Consider the following 19,445-nt stretch of genomic DNA (forward strand, 5'->3'; position numbering starts at 1 on the left):
ATCAACACGTGGACCTGGACCCAAGCCGGGGTCCTGTCCATTGTAGCTACTTCCAGTGTTATTAGTGTAGTTAGTCTGGTGGTCCACCACCAACTCGACTGGGATTTACATATTCCCAGAGTCCGATCTGCATATAGGATGGCCCCTCGCGCATCCACTGGCTACTCACCATTTTTTTTTTTATGTATGGAAGAGAACATGACCCCCTGGTTGATGTTCAGTTACAAGCCAACCCAACAAGGCTAAATCTAAAGTTTCTGACTCCGTGCGCTTGACCCTTCAAAAGCTTTCCGAAGCGCGGGAAGCTTCCAGGGTAAATTCCGATTCGCACCAATTGGCCCATGAGCGGCTGAGGGGTTTCCGTACTTCTGCACATGAGTGGGTGCCTGGGGACAGAGCCTGGTTGCACTGTCCACAGGTACCGGTGGGTAACGTCGCACAAATTGTTAAAACCCTGGAGAGGGCCAGTTGATGTGATTCGGGTCGTTTGACCACAGTGTGTCCAGATCCGCTTGGGGCGGCGGAGTTGGTTTGTACATCCCTCAAGCCTCAAACCTTTCACTGCGAGTTCATTCCATCTCCACACCACAGGGACCGAGTGTCAGATGTGTTTGGCGAGCTGAGCTGTGTGCCCGCTGAGGTTGCTCCTCAGCGGAGTCGTGTGATCCCGTCCTCAGGTGCCGCGCGTCTGACGTTCCCCGAGCCGCCTGCGCCGTCTCTACTGGATTCGGGAGAGGAGAACCCATCGACCCGGCCTACTGCTCTTCGTGAGGAGCCTGTTTCGACGGTACATATGCATATTCCCCCCGGGACCCCCAGGGAGAGCGAGCCCACCTCCCTTGGAGGCGCGGCCACAAGGACTCGATCAAAAACTCTTCGGTTTTCGTGATCCCCAGACACACACACACTCCCACACTGTCAGTTGGTTGTCACACTTGGTAGGCCGTATCGGCTATTGGCTGAACCTAGCCTTTATTGCGGGTGTTGTTACACGGTGATGGTGGGAGATGTTGGCGATGGAGGGGATTCTGAGCATGCGCGGTTTACTGCATTTTTTTCTCGTGTTGTTGTTCTGTACTTACAGCCCTAGAGGGGCTCAGTGAGCGCTGATAGAGCGCTGAGTGGCACCACGCTCGGAATGCAGTGCTGTCCCCTATAGGAGGGGGTGTGAGGGTGCCGGCCATTAATGGGGTTAATGTAGGCCATGGCACTCTGGTTGACCCTGGAAGGCAAGTGACGGGTAAGATCTACACAGGGGCCCCAAGTGGGGGGCTAGGGGTGGTCACGTGTCGGGTGAGGATTCGAGAAGGTGGACCTGGACCCAGGCCGGGGTCCTGTCCTTTGTAGCTACTCCCAGTGTGATTAGTGTAGTTAGCCTGGTGTTCCACCACCATAGGTTTGTTATCTGGTAAAGGGGCAGTTACACCTTTGTGTTGGTGTTAATAAATGTGTCCAAAGAGTACGTCTGCAACTCAGTTGAATCCACTACACTACTATAGAGTTCGTAGTTGCTACTGTAGCCAGTATATACTACAATAGAGTTAATATATACGACTAAATATTCAATAGATACTGATGTAGTGACATAGAATTGGTTACTATGGTGCTTAGCACCAGTTACTGATAGAGGAGCTGGGATTGTAGTAGTCCTCTCCGCCAGTAGGGCATGCAATGTCATGCAACGGGTCCCTAGGGGGCGTAGTTCTGGTGGCTGGGGGGGCATCTGAGGACATAGCAGCCCGGTTGGCTGGCAAAGGTGACAGAAGGGACACGTGGGGTATGGCCCAGAACCTTCTGGTAGGTTCCAAAAGGGGGCGTGGCCGAGGGCGGAGCCAGGCCACGCTGGGGGGCATAAAAGGGAGGTCCCGAGGCTGGGTCGGTGCTGTCTGCTGGAATGGAGTCCTCCGTGCTACATCTTCCCCTGGGTCTCGTTCTTCATGCTCAGCACAGTGGGTCAGGCAGTGTGCCGACTGTCCTGACCCGGTTTATGTAGTTATCCCGTTGTGGTCCATAAAATAAACATGTTGCCTCCCGAGTTAGTGTTTCTCAGTGAACCCACCACATCTGGTGTCAGAAGTGCTTAAAATAATTAGCGGAAACTTCTAGTGGTGTACGATGCTCACGAGAAAGAAACTTCTTGCCATGGTGTCTTCGGACGAGGAAGACAGCAGGGAAGTGATTCCCCAGACAGCCCCGGGGACTGCGACCCCGGAGAATTTCCTGAGGTGGCTCTCCTGGCGGAACAGCAGGAGGAAACTGACGTCTCCGCGCTACCGTCGTCGGGACAAGCACGCTGGATGCGCAGCGCCCGCCTCGCGGACTTGTTGTCCGCAGCAGCAGCGTTGGTGGTGTAGTTAGACATAGAGGAGCCGGAGGAAGACGCTGGAGTGCAAGAGCCGCGTCTGGACAGCCCCGCTGCTGTTGGCGGGAAATGGGGGAGCTCCAGCCCGTGCGGGCAGCTGCCATTTTGCTGGCTGGGCGTAGGAACGACTCAAGCCAAATTGGATTGGACTCTTTGGTGCTGGAGCTCATTTTGATGCTGGCCCAAGAATTGGATATTTTCCTGCCCGCCATGGAAGAGGACGACTTATCTTCACTCAAGGTTGCGCGATGCAATCAAGCACACTTTAACTTGCGGCGGCGAGTTGGGGTGGCTGCTTGCGCAGGACTTTCAGGGAATACGGAGGCGCCTGAAGGCACAGAGTCCCCCCAAGTCTGTGCATCGGTCAACGTTGATTCTCGCGGGAAAGGCGATGCAGATCGTTGAGGGGAGCGAGACCAATGGGGTGGGACTCTTCTTCGTCCAAGGAGTGCTCTCATCGTCTGTTTTAAGTGCGGTCTGCCGGGTCATATCTCAGGGGATGCCGCACCGACCAGGGGAAATTATCCACGACGGCGTCATCTTCCACTCTACCGACCTCTGCACCTCCGAGTCCATGGGCGAGTCACGATGCATCACACACCCGGCCGTCACAGTCACCTCATGCATCTTGTTCGCGTGCCGGGTCGGATTCATGTATTGTTACTCCTCGCCGTGTTACTGAGCGTGAGAATCGGGTTGTGGCGGGTGGCGGATGGCCGCGGCGTCCGGGTCAGTGGTCGGCGTTGGGGCATCGTATCATCGATGCGGCGGCAGGATCATCGGCAGTCATTAGGATCGTGCAGGGTGTTGAGGTGTGGGTGCTCATTGATACAAGAACATCTGCTACCATCATTTCGGAAATTATTTACATAACCTTGCCACAGAATTCGTGTGATCTGAGTGATGGGCAGCGACCGCGATTGGCAGTGGGTTTCCACCAATTAAAGGGCTGCCAGGTAAAAATTAGCATGTTAATGTAAGATCGGTGAGCGGCCTCCACGGCAAGCGCGCTGAGGTGGCTATGTTAATGTGAGAGATTAGCATGTTAATGGAAGATTGCAGAGCCACCGCCATGTCAAGGTACGGCGCGCGAAGGTGGCTGTGTTGGTGTGAGAAATTGAACCTGTTAATGTAAAATCGGAGAGCTGAAAATAACAACTAACATCGGAAGGTAGCAGGATGGGAACATCACAGCCAGTTATGACTGTAACTGGTTAATAACATCCTTACAATGATTGCTAAGTTTGTGCCCATCTTCTGGATTGAAATTGTGTCTGTGTCTGTATATATGGATGGCTTCATGAATGAATCTTTGTTGATAGCCAGTGGGTTTGCAAAGTACCTTCGTTTTAGAGAAATCAATATCGTGTGAGCCCACCACATTAAAACAATGATCAGCCACAGCTGAGGTATTGGTCCTACCGTGTTTCAAATCTGCCTTGTGTTCACGAACACGGTCCGAGACATGTCGCTTAGTTTCCCCAATGTAACTACTGCCGCAGACACAGCTTAGTTTGTAGACGCCGGGGTATTGAATGTCAGGGATGACATCCTTTACAGATGGGATCAGATCACATGTCCTATTATCGCCGTTTTGTCGCCGGGTTCGCCACCATCGTGAAACCCCTCCACGCCTTGACGGCTAAAGGTCAGAAGTTTCATTGGGGGGAGGATGAGGCCGCATTTGTTGCGCTCCACGAGGCCCTGGTGAACGCCCCTCCCCTCCGCTACCCCGACTTTGCTGCGCCGTTCATCTTTGACACAGACACGAGCAACACCGGCATCGGCGCAGTTCTGTCCCAGGTTGTCAACGGGGTGGAGTGCGTCATTGCATACGGCAGCAGGGTGTTGTCGCTAGCCGAACAGCACTACTGTGTCACGCGCCGGGAATTACTGGCGATCGTTTTTATTGCGCAACAATACCGCCCCTACCTGTACGGCAGACGATTTACAGTGCGCTCGGACCATGCTGCGCTACAATATGCTTTGCATATTGGCCGCCTATAGGATGGCTCCACACATGTCCACCGGCTACTCGCCGTTCTTTCTCATGTACGGCAGAGACCATGACCCCTCAATTGATGTCCAATTACGTGTTGCGCCTGACAAAAATAAGTCCACCATCTCGGATGCCATTCGCCTTACCCTTCAGCTTTCCGAAACATGCGAGGCTTCCAGGGAAACTCTGCATCACGCTAATTGGCTAACCGAGCGGCTGAGGGGTTTCCATACTTCCGCCCATGCCTGGGCTGCTGGCGAGAGAGCTTGGCTGCACTGTCCTCAGGTGCCGATGGGGACGTCGTCCAAACTGCTTAAACCCTGGAGGGGACCAGTCGATGTGCTTCGGGTGGTCCGACCACAGTGTGTTCAGATTCGGTTCAGTCGGCAGACATGGTTTGTTCATCCGTCGCTTCTAAAACCCTTCATCGCTCCTCGTGTATTCATCCCATCTCCAAAACGCGGGGGCTGAGTATCTGATGTGTCAGACGAGCTGGGGGATGTGCCCGCTGTGATCGACCCTCGCGGCATTGTGACTCCTTACTCAGGTGCCGCGCGACTGACGAGGCCCATTCTCCATCTGCACCGGCTCCATTGGCTTCAGAGGACGGGAGCATGTCGGCCCGGCCAACCGTTCTCCGTGAGGAGCCGGGTGGAGGGCGCGCCCAACTACCCTGGGGGCCCTGCCACACGGACTCGCTCGAAAACTCGGTCTTCGTGATCCCCATGCTCACACGCTCCCACACTATCGGTTGGTTGTCGCGCTCGTTGTGTCATGCCAGCTATTGGCTGAACCTAGCCTGTGTTGTGCTCGTGGGCGTTGTTGCACGGTGAGGGTGGGAGATGTGGGCGATGGAGGGGATTCCGGCGTCGCGTGTCAAATTTTTTTTTTTAGTTGTGTTGTTGTCGGGGCTTACCTTTTTCCCCATTGGGTTGTACATTTGTTGATAGTGTAAATATTGTATAGGTGGGTTTGGGTATTTAATTGTTAATTGTTGTTATTGTTCTTGGTTTGTTGAGGCGCACTTTGTTCTTGTTAAATAGTTAGGTCGATTGATAGTTAGTTGCTAAGGGGGAGTTGTCAGCCGGGACGGCTGAATGTTACGAAGGGGGGGGGGGGGCGGTGATGGTTGTTACTGTGTGGGGCACGCCATGCAATGTATTGATATCACCGACACAAATGAATGGGGATGCAGTACCGGGCCTCGTGGCGCTGAGGGAGCATGGACTGCCAGCCCTAATGGATAGAGCGCACAGGGGGGTGCCGTCTTCGGGAACGGGGTTCCACGGCACTCTGGTTGACCCCGGAGGACACGTGACCAGAGATGTCTACCCGGGGGCCCCCAAAAGGGGGGCTGGGGTAACCTCCTCTAGAGTTCGAGAAGGGGGTCGTGGCTAGGGGCTGAGCGAGCCCCGCCACACGGGATAAAAAGCCAGGTCCCCAGTGGGACGGGGCTGTTATCATCCTGAAGACTCTACGTGCTGCCTCCGCCTGAAGACAAAGACCCACCCGGGACGAGGACCCAAGCTGGGGTCCTGTCCGTAGTAGCTACTCCCCGTGTAGCTAGTGTAGTTAGCCCGGTAGACCACCACCTTAGGTTAGCATCTGGTAAAGGGGCAGTTACCCCTTTGTGTTAGCGCGGTCGACTAATAAATGTGTTGCCTCCAGCCTGCGCGTCTGAGTATCCGTTTGTGCCCACTACATATGTATATGTTATGTTTTTAAGAGAAGACAAGTTTTGAAATATATTTTCCCCCCGGGCAACGCCGGGTTCTTCCCGCTAGTATTAAATAAATATACAAAAAAATATTTAAAATAAAAAAATACCACAGAAGTCATCAAAAATCACAATGTGACAATTGCCAAGTGTTTTCTACTTAAGGAAATTGAGAGTCATTTTAATTTGGACCGTGATGTCGGCGTGTCTTTTATGGTTATCGACCCGCAGTCTTTACCAGAGTGGCTTGCTGGGTTCAAACCGCAAGCCTCTGCAATAAGCGGTGAATGTGGTACCACTGGGCCACGTTACCACCCCTGTTGGATGTACATGTGCATACTACATATCCATATTCTGATCATAAGCAAAAGACTGATGGAATTGTCTTACTTGGTTCTCTTTTTGGGTTTTCGAGTAACCTTCTCATCTTCGGGCAGACCTGGGGTATTTTGTTCCATAGAATAAGAGAATGTCTCACCATTGCCTAGAGAAGACATCAGAAATAGAAATATCACACTGAAATTCATAACTGACTTTCTTGCACAACATGTGTTTGCAGCTTTGTGTTATCATATTAAGATACTTTTGTGCCTTTGAATGCTGCTTATACAAAAATACCTCTCACACCACCACTGTGCAACTGTGGCATTCCACAAGGAAGTCTCTGTTCATGTCTGGCTTGTAATGACCTCAGCTTGGAAAGAGGAAAAGCCTCTGTCCCAAGGTATCAACAGCCATGATCAATCCAAAAAAGTTGCATTGCAACAATCAATCCAGCACCGAGCACACGGTTTAATCACTTATTCTCCTCCTCGGTGTTCTTTCTCTCGGACATGTTCCATTCCTTAGTTATTATTCTCAACCACGGTCCATCGTACCTTCTGATCATGAAGCTTCCAAGCCAAGCAGACTTTGCTTAACAGTTCGGATGATGTCATTAACCTGCATGCACTTTCTAATGCACGTGTTTATTTTCCTGTCTCTCACAGTAATTGCAAGTATGCTTCTCTCCATGCTTCTTTGCACACTTTTAATTTTTTGTTCGTTGATTTTGATTCATGGCTGTTTCCGACCTTAAAAAATGTGTATTCCATTACACATGAAAAGTTTTGCAAGTGATGACTGTGGACTATCTTTGAATGGGTGTGTAAAGACCGACAATAATGTGCAGTGCATTATTGCACATGACCCAGCAGCATTACCTGTGACATGTGCTTGCTTTTTCTTTTTCTTCTGGACCACTGAAGCTGGGATTTCCGATTCCTTTTCACTGTTGGATCCTGTCTTTTCAGTAAATATTTCTGTGAACAGTGAAAATGTTTCTTGATAAGGCACTGTTCAGAGAACATAACACAGCCAATTATATAAAAAGTAGTGGACATGAAGCATTTACAGACCTGACTTTGTGTTGACATTTTTCTTTTTCTTCTTTCTTACAGATGTCAGTGGAATATCATCACCTAATCAGGAAAAACACAACACCATCACTAGGATGGGGTCCCATCCAGAGAAACCACGTGTGTATGGTTCTATATGACACCGGTAGATATGCGAGATGAATCAGTACTCTGCAGCGAAATACAATCCAGCATTTTAATTATCCTGTAACAATAAACACATTCATTTTTAAAATATGAATAACTCTATATATAATTGTAACTTTTAAAAATGTATTATGAAGCAATAACTCTTATCCAATAGTGCTCATGGGCCTTACATGCAAACGAGTGCACCAGGGGTTGTTGCTATCTTTGAAGGTGCTATTTCACAGATGGACCTAGTCTGCCGATGTTGCAATGTGGTTCTACCAAGTTGTCATTGGTGGGTTATTTTCCCCAAATGTTGAAGTTTGGAGTGTGATTCCAGCACACATGTCCGACTCTTTTTTAAAATAACGTTAGATTCTTACCATTACTGGACCAGTACCCTGCCACAGGCATTAATGCATTAAGCCAAAACAACCACCTCATAAAGTTTTAGAGAACATTCACTTACCTTCACCCTCTTTTCTGTAAAGAAAAATACAAACACATAAAATACATTGAGTGATGCAACGCCTTTATTTTTTTTGGCATAAATACAAGTGTTAAGACGTTCAAACACCAAACACCAATTACAAGGCATAGCCCATACCTGTAATATAAAAAAAACGCTAATATGCTTTGATAAAGTATGCACTAAATTTAGATTAAAAGCTTTCGTGACTGCGGGGATTCATATTATTGGTTCTTTCGGTAAAGTCACGTAGAAGGGAAATAATAAAATAATAAAAATATTAAACAATAAAATTCTTACGACATTTCGACTGCAACACAAAGCAATCATCATCAGGTGTGAAAAACATGGCAAAAAAATTTGAAAAAAGTGGCGTTTTTTTCTTAACGTTAGCACCACGGACAGCGATTTATAATTCAGTGGGCTCACTTGACATTGACTTCTCCAAGACAGAGGTTCTCTGCAAGCCATCTGGCTACCATGAGAGATTCGTTCATGAGGCTATCCACATATACAAACACAGAAACAATTTCAACCGAGAAGATGGATTCTGGCTTAGCAGTCATTGGAAGAATTTGATCAACCATTTTGGGTCTTAATTGATTGTGTTCACGTTTATGGTGACTTTCAGACCGCATTCCATTCTCTTCCTATCCCCCCTCCTCTTTTCCGAACATAGATGGACTCGTCCATCTGAACTGCCAAAATCGCTGTCCGTGGTGCTGACGTTAAGAAAAAAACGCCACTTTTTTCTAAATTTCTTGCTGTTTTTCACACCTGATGATGATTGCTTGTGTTGAAGTCAAAGCGTCGTGAGAATTGTATTGTTTTATATTTTTCTTATGTTGTTGTTTCCCTTCTACGTGACTTTACCGAAAGAACCAAGAATATAAAGTATGCACTGTTCGTGAAACTGAATGGCCTGCACGAGACAGCCTCATTTATGGAGATATCTCACCATTGCGAGATCAAAGGCCGCAAAAAGGCGAGTAGTAAAGGACAATGCAAACGATCATTAATAACACGGTGCTCTTTTAAGGATAGTAAAATGTCCCAAAAATGTGGCTTTCTGTAAGTGATAATGCCGTTGTGTTTTACCTGGTTAAAGTCTAATTTAACCAACTGACTTATACGCATTCCCAGTGTCTCCCAGGATCATTTGTGTGTGTGTGTTGGCTTGTCTCACGGTTATTTTCAATGAGGCCTTGCCTCGCTCCAAGGTTCATGTTTTTGCTGATCAATTTTTACAAGCGGATTTTTGATGTAACAACACAAAAGCAGCATCGGCTTCTTATGGTTAAAATTACACGTTTGAGTTATAAGTTGCATGTTGCTAGTTGTAGGTGACGTGGCTTAGCACTGCAGCTATTTAACTAAATTGAAGTAACAATTCATCTTACATGGGGAGAGGTGGCAAAGCCCGAGGAATATTCTGCAAAAGAAAATAGCAAAATCATACATACGCATGGATTTTGTAATGCTTACCAACAAACGGTTGTCTGTGGAAGTATTAACTCTTTTAATGAATGAGCATGAACTGCTCTGACATGGCTCAGAAATGTGGTCGCTAACGCAGAAAATGTAAAGTGTGCAAACAAGCATGGAGAGATGCATGGATTCCACTGAGAGGGGGGCACACGGGTGAGAGAGAACGCACGCGGGATACTGCGGGCATCATCTTTGACTGCCACGGAGAGTGAGGGGGCTTGGGCAGGAGGCGTCACGGCTACACGGGAATGATGGCACTCAGTGAAGAGTAATCACGGAACAGCAGCCAAGAAACGGAACCGAAGGGACGGAACGATTAATTCAGCAATTTTGCAGTTGTGTTAGTATTAAACAATGTTTTATTTTACCAGGTAAGGCCCACTGAGCTATGTATCACGTTTTTCAGAAGCGACCTGGTCACAATTGAAATCTCAATGAAGTTTATTATCGTGTGGAAATGTATAGCAGCAAAAAATACTGTAAACGCGTCTTTAAAATACACGTGTATTGTTGTCGATCGTGGTGAGTTGCGTTTTTGGGAGGTAAATTATGAGATGTGTTGTTATCGTGCTGTCGAGTGCTGCGTGTAGGGTTATTTGTGAGTAGTGTGGTGTGTGAGTAGTCACAGTGAATGCGTCTCTACTGCAGTAAGTTTCTGTAATCGTGTCTGTGGCAGTGAGTAGTAGTGTTAGTAGTAGTAGTAGTGTGAGTAATATTGTTTGTAGTGTCTCTAGTAGTAGCAGTGTTAGTAGTAGTAGTGACTAGTAAGAGTATTATTGTTTGTAGTGTCTCTGTGGTAGTAGTAGTCGTATTGAGTAGTATTTGTAGTGTGTAGTAGTAGTAGTGTTAGTGAGTATTTGTGTTTGTCGTGTTAGTAATAATAGTGACTAGTAGTGACGAGTGTTGTTGTTTGTGAGGTCTGTGTTAGTAGTAGTGGTGACTAGTAGTCACTAGTGTTGTTGTTTGTGGTGTCTGTGTTAGTAGTATTGACTACTAGTAGTAGTATTTGTAGTATTAGTAGTATTTGTAGTGTTATTGTGTATCCTTACGCCGTTGCTCATCACCGCGCGTCTTGGGCGGCTGGTCGCTCGGGGTAACTCGGGTGACGTCATCAAAGGGCGCGGCAGCGGCGCTTGCGTCACGTGACGAGAAGCGACGGGACGCCTCATTCCCACTCCCCCCCGCCTCGCTCCCCCTCCCACCCACCCACCTCGCTCCCACTCCCACCCACCCACCTCGCTCCCCCTCCCACCCGCCTCGCTCCCGCTCCCACCCGCCTCGCTCCCCCTCCCACCCACCCACCTCGCTCCCACTCCCACCCACCCACCTCGCTCCCCCTCCCACCCGCCTCGCTCCCGCTCCCACCCGCCTCGCTCCCCCTCCCACCCACCCACCTTGCTCCCACATCCACCCACCCACCCACCTCGCTCCCGCTCCCACCCGCCTCGCTCCCACCCGCCTCGCTCCCACCCGCCTCGCTCCCACCCGCCTCGCTCCCACCCGCCTCGCTCCCACCCGCCGCGCTCCCACCCGCCGCGCTCCCCCTCCCACCCGCCTCGCTCCCGCTCCCAACCGCCTCGCTCCCCCTCCCACCCGCCTCGCTCCCGCTCCCAGCCGCCTCGCTCCCGCTCCCTCCCGCCTCGCTCCCCCTCACACCCGCCTCGCTCCCCCTCCCACCCGCCTCGCCCCCCCTCCCACCCTCCTCGCCCCCCCCTCCCACCCGCCTCGCCCGCCCTCCCACCCGCCTCGCCCCCGCTCCCAACCGCCTCGCCCCCCCTCCCACCCGCCTCGCCCCCCCTCCCACCCGCCTCGCCCCCCCCTCCCACCCGCCTCGCCCCCCTCCCACCCGCCTCGCCCCTTCTCCCACCCGCCTCGCCCCCCCTTCCACCCGCCTCGCCCCCCCCCTCCCACCCGCCTCGCCTCCCCCCTCCCACCCGCCTCGCCCCCCCTCCCACCCGCCTCGCCCCCCCTCCCACCCGCCTCGCCCCCCCTCCCACCCGCCTCGCCCCCCCTCCCACCCGCCTCGCCCCCCCTCCCACCCGCCTCGCCCTCCCTCCCACCCGCCTCGCCCCCGCTCCCAACCGCCTCGCTCCCCCTCCCACCCGCCTCGCTCCCCCTCCCACCCGCCTCGCTCCCCCTCCCACCCGCCTCTCGCTCCCCCTACCACCCGCCTCGCTCCCCCTCACACCCGCCTCGCTCCCCCTCCCACCCGCCTCGCTCCCGCTCCCAACCGCCTCGCTCCCCCTCCCACCCGCCTCGCCCCCCCTCCCACCCGCCTCGCCCCCCCTCCCACCCGCCTCGCCCCCCCTCCCACCCGCCTCGCCCCCCCTCCCACCCGCCTCGCCCCCCCTCCCACCCGCCTCGCCCTCCCTCCCACCCGCCTCGCCCCCGCTCCCAACCGCCTCGCTCCCCCTCCCACCCGCCTCGCTCCCCCTCCCACCCGCCTCGCTCCCCCCTCCCACCCGCCTCTCGCTCCCCCTACCACCCGCCTCGCTCCCCCTCACACCCGCCTCGCTCCCCCTCCCACCCGCCTCGCTCCCGCTCCCAACCGCCTCGCTCCCCCTCCCACCCGCCTCGCTCCCCCTCCCACCCGCCTCGCTCCCCCTCCCTCCCTCCCACCCCGCCTCGCCCGCCATCCCACCCGCCTCGCCCGCCATCCCACCCGCCTCGCCCGCCATCCCACCCGCCTCGCCCGCCATCCCACCCGCCTCGCCCCCCCTCCCACCCGCCTCGACCCCCCTCCGACCCGCCTCGCCCCCCCTCCCACCCGCCTCGCCCCCCCTCCCACCCGCCTCGCCCCCCCTCCCACCCGCCTCGCTCCCCCTCCCACCCGCCTCGCTCCCCCTCCCACCCGCCTCGCTCCGCCTCCCACCCGCCTCGCTTCCCCTCCCACCCGCCTCGCTCCTCCGCCCACCCGCCTCGCTCCCGCTCCCACCCGCCTCGCTCACCGCTCCCACCCGCCTCGCTCCCCCTCCCACCCGCCTCGCTCCCCCTCCCACCCGCCTCGCTCCCCCTCCCACCCACCTCATTCCCCCTCCCACCCGCCTCGCTCCCACTCCCACCCGCCTCGCTCCCCCTCCCACCCGCCTCGCTCCCGCTCCCAACCGCCTCGCTCCCCCTCCCTCCCTCCCACCCGCCTCGCTCCCCCTCCCACCCGCCTCGCTCCCCCTCCCTCCCTCCCACCCGCCTCGCCCCCCCTCCCACCCGCCTCGCCCCCCCCTCCCACCCGCCTCGCCCCCCCTCCCACCCGCCTCGCCCCCGCTCCCAACCGCCTCGCCCCCCCTCCCACCCGCCTCGACCCCCCTCCGACCCGCCTCGCCCCCCCTCCCACCCGCCTCGCCCCCCCCTCCCACCCGCCTCGCCCCCCCTCCCACCCGCCTCGCCCCCGCTCCCAACCGCCTCGCTCCCCCTCCCACCCGCCTCGCCCCCCCTCCCACCCGCCTCGCCCCCCCCTCCCACCCGCCTCGCCCCCGCTCCCAAACGCCTCGCTCCCCCTCCCACCCGCCTCGCTCCCCCCTCCCACCCGCCTCGCTCCCCCTCACACCCGCCTCGCTCCCCCTCCCACCCGCCTCGCTCCCGCTCCCAACCGCCTCGCTCCCCCTCCCTCCCACCCGCCTCGCTCCCCCTCCCACCCGCCTCGCTCCCCCTCCCTCCCTCCCTCCCTCCCACCCGCCTCGCCCGCCATCCCACCCGCCTCGCCCGCCATCCCACCCGCCTCGCCCGCCATCCCACCCGCCTCGCCCCCTCTCCCACCCGCCTCGACCCCCCTCCGACCCGCCTCGCCCCCCCTCCCACCCGCCTCGCCCCCCCTCCCACCCGCCTCGCCCCCCCTCCCACCCCGGCCTCGCCCCCCTCCCACCCGCCTCGCCCCCACTCCCACCCGCCTCGACCCCCCTCCCACCCGCCTCGCCCCCGCTCCCAACCGCCTCGCTCCCCCTCCCACCCGCCTCGCTCCCCCTCCCACCCGCCTCGCTCCCCCTCCCACCACCCGCCTCGCTCCCCCTCCCCACCCCACCGCTCCCTCGCCTCCCCTCCTCCCCACCCCGCCTCGCTCCCCCTCCCACCCACCCGCCTCGCTCCCCCTCCCACCCACCCGCCTCGCTCCCCCTCCCACCCACCCGCCTCGCTCCCCCACCCACCCGCCTCGCTCCCCCCACCCACCCGCCTCGCTCCCCCTCCCACCCACCCGCTCGCTCCCCCTCCCACCCACCCGCCTCGCTCCCCCTCCCACCCACCCGCCTCGCTCCCCCTCCCACCCACCCGCCTCGCTCCCCCTCCCACCCACCCGTCTCGCTCCCCTCCCACCCGCTTCGCTCCCACCCGCCTCGCTCCCCCTCCCACCCGCCTCGCTCCCCCACCCACCCGCCCTCGCGCCCCCTCCCACCCGCCTCGCTCCCCCTCCCACCCGCCTCGCTCCCCCTCCCACCCCGCCTCGCTCCCGCTCCCCCACCCTCCTCGCTCCCGCTCCCACCCGCCTCGCTCCCCCCTCCCACCCGCCTCGCTCCCCCACCCACCCGCCTCGTTCCCCCTCCCACCCGCCTCGCTCCCACTCCCACCCGCCTCATTCCCCCTCCCACCCGCCTCGCTCCCGCTCCCACCCACCTCGCTCCCGTTCCCACCCGCCTCGCTCCCCCTCCCACCCGCCTCATTCCCCCTCCCACCCGCCTCGCTCCCGTTCCCACCCAACCTCGCTCCCGCTCCCACCCACCTCGCTCCCCCTTCCACCCGCCTCATTCCCCCTCCCACCCGCCTCGCTCCTGTTCCCACCCACCTCGCTCCCGCTCCCACCCGCCTCGCTCCCCCTCCCACCCGCCTCATTCCCCCTCCCACCCGCCTCGCTCCCGTTCCCACCCACCTCGCTCCCGCTCCCACCCACCTCGCTCCCCCTTCCACCCGCCCCATTCCCCCTCACCCCCGCCTCGCTCCCGTTCCCACCCGCCTCGCTCCCCCTCCCACCCCGCCTCATTCCCCCTTTCACCCGCCTCATTCCCACCCGCCTCGCTCCCCACCCGCCTCGCTCCCCCTCCCACCCACCCGCCTCGCTCCCCCTCCCACCCACCCGCCTCGCTCCCCCTCCCACCCACCCGCCTCGCTCCCCCTCCCACCCACCCGCCTCGCTCCCCCTCCCACCACCCGCCTCGCTCCCCCTCCCACCCACCCGCCTCGCTCCCCCTCCCACCCACCCGCCTCGCTCCCCTCCCACCCACCCGCCTCGCTCCCCCTCCCACCCACCCGCCTCGCTCCCCCTCCCACCCACCCGCCTCGCTCCCCCTCCCACCCACCCGCCTCGCGCCCCCCTCCCACCCGCCTCGCTCCCCCTCCCACCCGCCTCGCTCCCCCTCCCACCCGCCTCGCTCCCGCTCCCACCCTCCTCGCTCCCGCTCCCACCCGCCTCGCTCTCCCTCCCACCCGCCTCGCTCCCCCCTCCCACCCGCCTCATTCCCCCTCCCACCCGCCTCGCTCCCGTTCCCACCCACCTCGCTCCCCGCTCCCACCCACCTCGCTCCCCCTTCCACCCGCCCCATTCCCCCTCCCACCCGCCTCGCTCCCCGTTCCCACCCGCCTCGCTCCCCCTCCCACCCGCCTCATTCCCCCTCCCACCCGCCTCATTCCCCCTCCCACCCGCCTCATTCCCACCGGCCTCGCTCCCACCCGCCTCGCTCCCCCTCCCACCCACCCGCCTCGCTCCCCCTCCCACCCACCCGCCTCGCTCCCCCTCCCACCCACCCGCCTCGCTCCCCCTCCCACCCACCCGCCTCGCTCCCCTCCCACCCACCCGCCTCGCTCCCCCTCCCACCCACCCCGCCTCGCTCCCCCTCCCACCCACCCGCCTCGCTCCCCCTCCCACCCACCCGCCTCGCTCCCCCTCCCACCCACCCGCCTCGCTCCCCCTCCCACCCACCCGTCTCGCTCCCCCTCCCACCCGCTTCGCTCCCCCTCCCACCCGCCTCGCTCCCCCTCCCACCCGCCTCGCTCCCCCACCCACCCGCCTCGCGCCCCCTCCCACCCGCCTCGCTCCCCCTCCCACCCGCCTCGCTCCCCCTCCCACCCGCCTCGCTCCCGCTCCCACCCTCCTCGCTCCCGCTCCCACCCGCCTCGCTCCCCCTCCCACCCGCCTCGCTCCCCACCCACCCGCCTCGTTCCCCCTCCCACCCGCCTCGCTCCCACTCCCACCCGCCTCATTCCCCCTCCCACCCGCCTCGCTCCCGCTCCCCACCCACCTCGCTCCCGTTCCCACCCGCCTCGCTCCCCCTCCCACCCGCCTCGCTCCCGCTCCCACCCACCTCGCTCCCGTTCCCACCCGCCTCGCTCCCCCTCCCACCCGCCTCATTCCCCCTCCCACCCGCCTCGCTCCCGTTCCCACCCACCTCGCTCCCGCCTCCCACCCACCTCGCTCCCCCTTCCACCCGCCTCATTCCCCCTCCCACCCGCCTCGCTCCTGTTCCCACCCACCTCGCTCCCGCTCCCACCCGCCTCGCTCCCGTTCCCACCCGCCTCGCTCCCCCTCCCACCCGCCTCATTCCCCCTCCCACCCGCCTCGCTCCCATTCCCACCCACCTCGCTCCCACCCACCTCGCTCCCCCTTCCACCCGCCCCATTCCCCCTCCCACCCGCCTCGCTCCCGTTCCGACCCGCCTCGCTCCCCCTCCCACCCGCCTCATTCCCCCTCCCACCCGCCTCATTCCCACCCGCCTCGCTCCCACCCGCCTCGCTCCCCCTCCCACCCGCCTCGCTCCCCCTCCCTCTCACCCGCCTTGCTCTTCCTCGCACCCCGCCTCGCTCCCCCTCCCACCCGCCTCGCTCCCCCTCCCACCCGCCTCGCTCCCCCTCCCCCACCCGCCTCATTCCCCCTCCGACCCGCCTCGCCCCCCCTCCCACCCGCCTCGCCCCCCCTCCCACCCGCCTCGCCCCCCCTCCCACCCGCCTCGCTCCCCCTCCCACCCGCCTCGCTCCCCCTCCCACCCGCCTCGCTCCGCCTCCCACCCGCCTCGCTTCCCCTCCCACCCGCCTCGCTCCTCCGCCCACCCGCCTCGCTCCCGCTCCCACCCGCCTCGCCTCCCGCTCCCACCCGCCTCGCTCCCCCTCCCACCCGCCTCGCTCCCCCCTCCCACCCGCCTCGCTCCCCGCTCCCAACCGCCTCGCTCCCCCTCCCTCCCTCCCACCCGCCTCGCTCCCCCCTCCCACCCGCCTCGCTCCCCCTCCCTCCCTCCCTCCCACCCGCCTCCCTCCCACCCGCCTCGCCCCCCCTCCCACCCGACTCGCCCCCCCTCCCACCCGCCTCGCCCCCCCTCCCACCCGCCTCGCCCCCCCCTCCCACCCGCCTCGCCCCCCGCTCCCAACCGCCTCGCTCCCCCTCCCTCCCTCCCTCCCTCCCACCCGCCTCGCCCGCCATCCCACCCGCCTCGCCCGCCATCCCACCCGCCTCGCCCGCCATCCCACCCGCCTCGCCCCCTCTCCCACCCGCCTCGACCCCCCTCCGACCCGCCTCGCCCCCCTCCCACCCGCCTCGCTCCCCCTCCCTCTCACCCGCCTTGCTCTTCCTCGCACCCGCCTCGCTCCCCCTCGCACCCGCCTCGCTCCCCCCTCCCACCCGCCTCGCTCCCCCCTCCCACCCGCCTCGCTCCCCCTCCCACCCGCCTCATTCCCCCTCCGACCCGCCTCGCCCCCCCCTCCCACCCGCCTCGCCCCCCCCTCCCACCCGCCTCGCCCCCCCTCCCACCCGCCTCGCCCCCCCTCCCACCCGCCTCGCTCCCCCTCCCACCCCGCCTCGCTCCCCCTCCCACCCGCCTCGCTCCGCCTCCCACCCGCCTCGCTTCCCCTCCCACCCGCCTCGCTCCTCCGCCCACCCGCCTCGCTCCCGCTCCCACCCGCCTCGCTCCCGCTCCCACCCGCCTCGCTCCCCCTCCCACCCGCCTCGCTCCCCCTCCCACCCGCCTCGCTCCCGCTCCCAACCGCCTCGCTCCCCCTCCCTCCCTCCCTCCCACCCGCCTCGCTCCCCCTCCCACCCGCCTCGCTCCCCCTCCCTCCCTCCCTCCCACCCGCCTCCCCTCCCACCCGCCTCGCCCCCCCTCCCACCCGCCTCGCCCCCCCTCCCACCCGACTCGCCCCCCCTCCCACCCGCCTCGCCCCCGCTCCCAACCGCCTCGCTCCCCCTCCCTCCCTCCCTCCCACCCGCCTCGCCCGCCATCCCACCCGCCTCGCCCGCCATCCCACCCGCCTCGCCCGCCATCCCACCCGCCTCGCCCCCCCTCCCCACCCGCCTCGACCCCCCTCCGACCCGCCTCGCCCCCCCTCCCACCCGCCTCGCCCCCCCTCCCACCCGCCTCGCCCCCCCTCCCACCCGCCTCGCCCCCCCTCCCACCCGCCTCGCCCCCACTCCCACCCGCCTCGCCCCCCCTCCCACCCGCCTCGCCCCCCCTCCCACCCGCCTCGCCCCCGCTCCCAACCGCCTCGCCCCCCCTCCCACCCGCCTCGCCCCCCCTCCCACCCGCCTCGCCCCCCCCTCCCACCCGCCTCGCCCCCCCCTCCCCACCCGCCTCGCCCCCGCTCCCAAACGCCTCGCTCCCCCTCCCACCCGCCTCGCTCCCCCCTCCCACCCGCCTCGCTCCCCCTCCCACCCGCCTCGCTCCCCCTCACACCCGCCTCGCTCCCCCTCCCACCCGCCTCGCTCCCGCTCCCAACCGCCTCGCTCCCCCTCCCACCCGCCTCGCTCCCCCCTCCCACCCGCCTCGCTCCCCCTCCCTCCCTCCCTCCCTCCCACCCGCCTCGCCCGCCATCCACCCGCCTCGCCCGCCATCCCACCCGCCTCGCCCGCCATCCCACCCGCCTCGCCCCCTCTCCCACCCGCCTCGACCCCCCTCCGACCCGCCTCGCCCCCCCCTCCCACCCGCCTCGCCCCCCCTCCCACCCGCCTCGCCCCCCCTCCCACCCGCCTCGCCCCCCCTCCCACCCGCCTCGCCCCCACTCCCACCCGCCTCGCCCCCCCTCCCACCCGCCTCGCCCCCGCTCCCAACCGCCTCGCTCCCCCTCCCACCCGCCTCGCTCCCCCTCCCACCCGCCTCGCTCCCCCTCCACCCGCCTCGCTCCCCCTCCCACCCGCCTCGCTCCCCCTCCCACCCGCCTCGCTCCCCCTCCCACCCACCCGCCTCGCTCCCCCTCCCACCCACCCGCCTCGCTCCCCCTCCCACCCACCCGCCTCGCTCCCCCTCCCACCCACCCGCCTCGCTCCCCCTCCCACCCACCCGCCTCGCTCCCCCTCCCACCCACCCGCCTCGCTCCCCCCTCCCACCCACCCGCCCTCGCTCCCCCTCCCACCCACCCGCCTCGCTCCCCCTCCCACCCACCCGCCTCGCTCCCCCTCCCACCCACCCGCCTCGCTCCCCCTCCCACCCACCCGCCTCGCTCCCCCTCCCACCCACCCGTCTCGCTCCCCCTCCCAACCGCTTCGCTCCCCCTCCCACCCGCCTCGCTCCCCCTCCCACCCGCCTCGCTCCCCCACCCACCCGCCTCGCGCCCCCTCCCACCCGCCTCGCTCCCCCTCCCACCCGCCTCGCTCCCCCTCCCACCCGCCTCGCTCCCGCTCCCACCCTCCTCGCTCCCGCTCCCACCCGCCTCGCTCCCCCTCCCACCCGCCTCGCTCCCCCACCCACCCGCCTCGTTCCCCCTCCCACCCGCCTCGCTCCCACTCCCACCCGCCTCATTCCCCCTCCCACCCGCCTCGCTCCCGCTCCCACCCACCTCGCTCCCGTTCCCACCCGCCTCGCTCCCCCTCCCACCCGCCTCATTCCCCCTCCCACCCGCCTCGCTCCCGTTCCCACCCACCACGCTCCCGCTCCCACCCACCTCGCTCCCCCTTCCACCCGCCTCATTCCCCCTCCCACCCG

At 62.4% G+C, this 19,445-nt stretch overlaps 1 protein-coding gene across 3 annotated transcripts in view; it reads right to left on the reverse strand.

Moving 5' to 3' along the window:
* TMEM237 (transmembrane protein 237) overlaps positions 1-10,691 on the reverse strand; it is a 44,712-nt gene extending 34,021 nt beyond the window's left edge. Inside the window, exons 1-6 of one of the 3 annotated variants that reach the window (XM_078608316.1) lie at positions 10,611-10,691; positions 9,474-9,505; positions 8,074-8,087; positions 7,476-7,538; positions 7,281-7,379; positions 6,469-6,562 (exon numbers count right to left, since the gene is read on the reverse strand). In XM_078608316.1, the coding sequence (XP_078464442.1) occupies positions 6,469-6,562; positions 7,281-7,379; positions 7,476-7,538; positions 8,074-8,087; positions 9,474-9,505; positions 10,611-10,673 (365 nt within the window). In that variant the 5' untranslated portion in view covers positions 10,674-10,691. Of the gene's footprint in view, positions 1-6,468; positions 6,563-7,280; positions 7,380-7,475; positions 7,539-7,987; positions 8,088-9,473; positions 9,506-10,610 lie in introns of all 3 variants that reach the window. The other 2 variants (XM_078608317.1, XM_078608318.1) reach the window with 2 other exon arrangements.
* Positions 10,692-19,445: the final 8,754 nt, after the last annotated feature.

Source organism: Lampetra planeri, chromosome 29, assembly GCF_965212315.1.
Source record: "Lampetra planeri chromosome 29, kcLamPlan1.2.h2, whole genome shotgun sequence".
In the NCBI taxonomy this organism is placed as follows: Eukaryota; Metazoa; Chordata; class Hyperoartia; order Petromyzontiformes; family Petromyzontidae; genus Lampetra; species Lampetra planeri.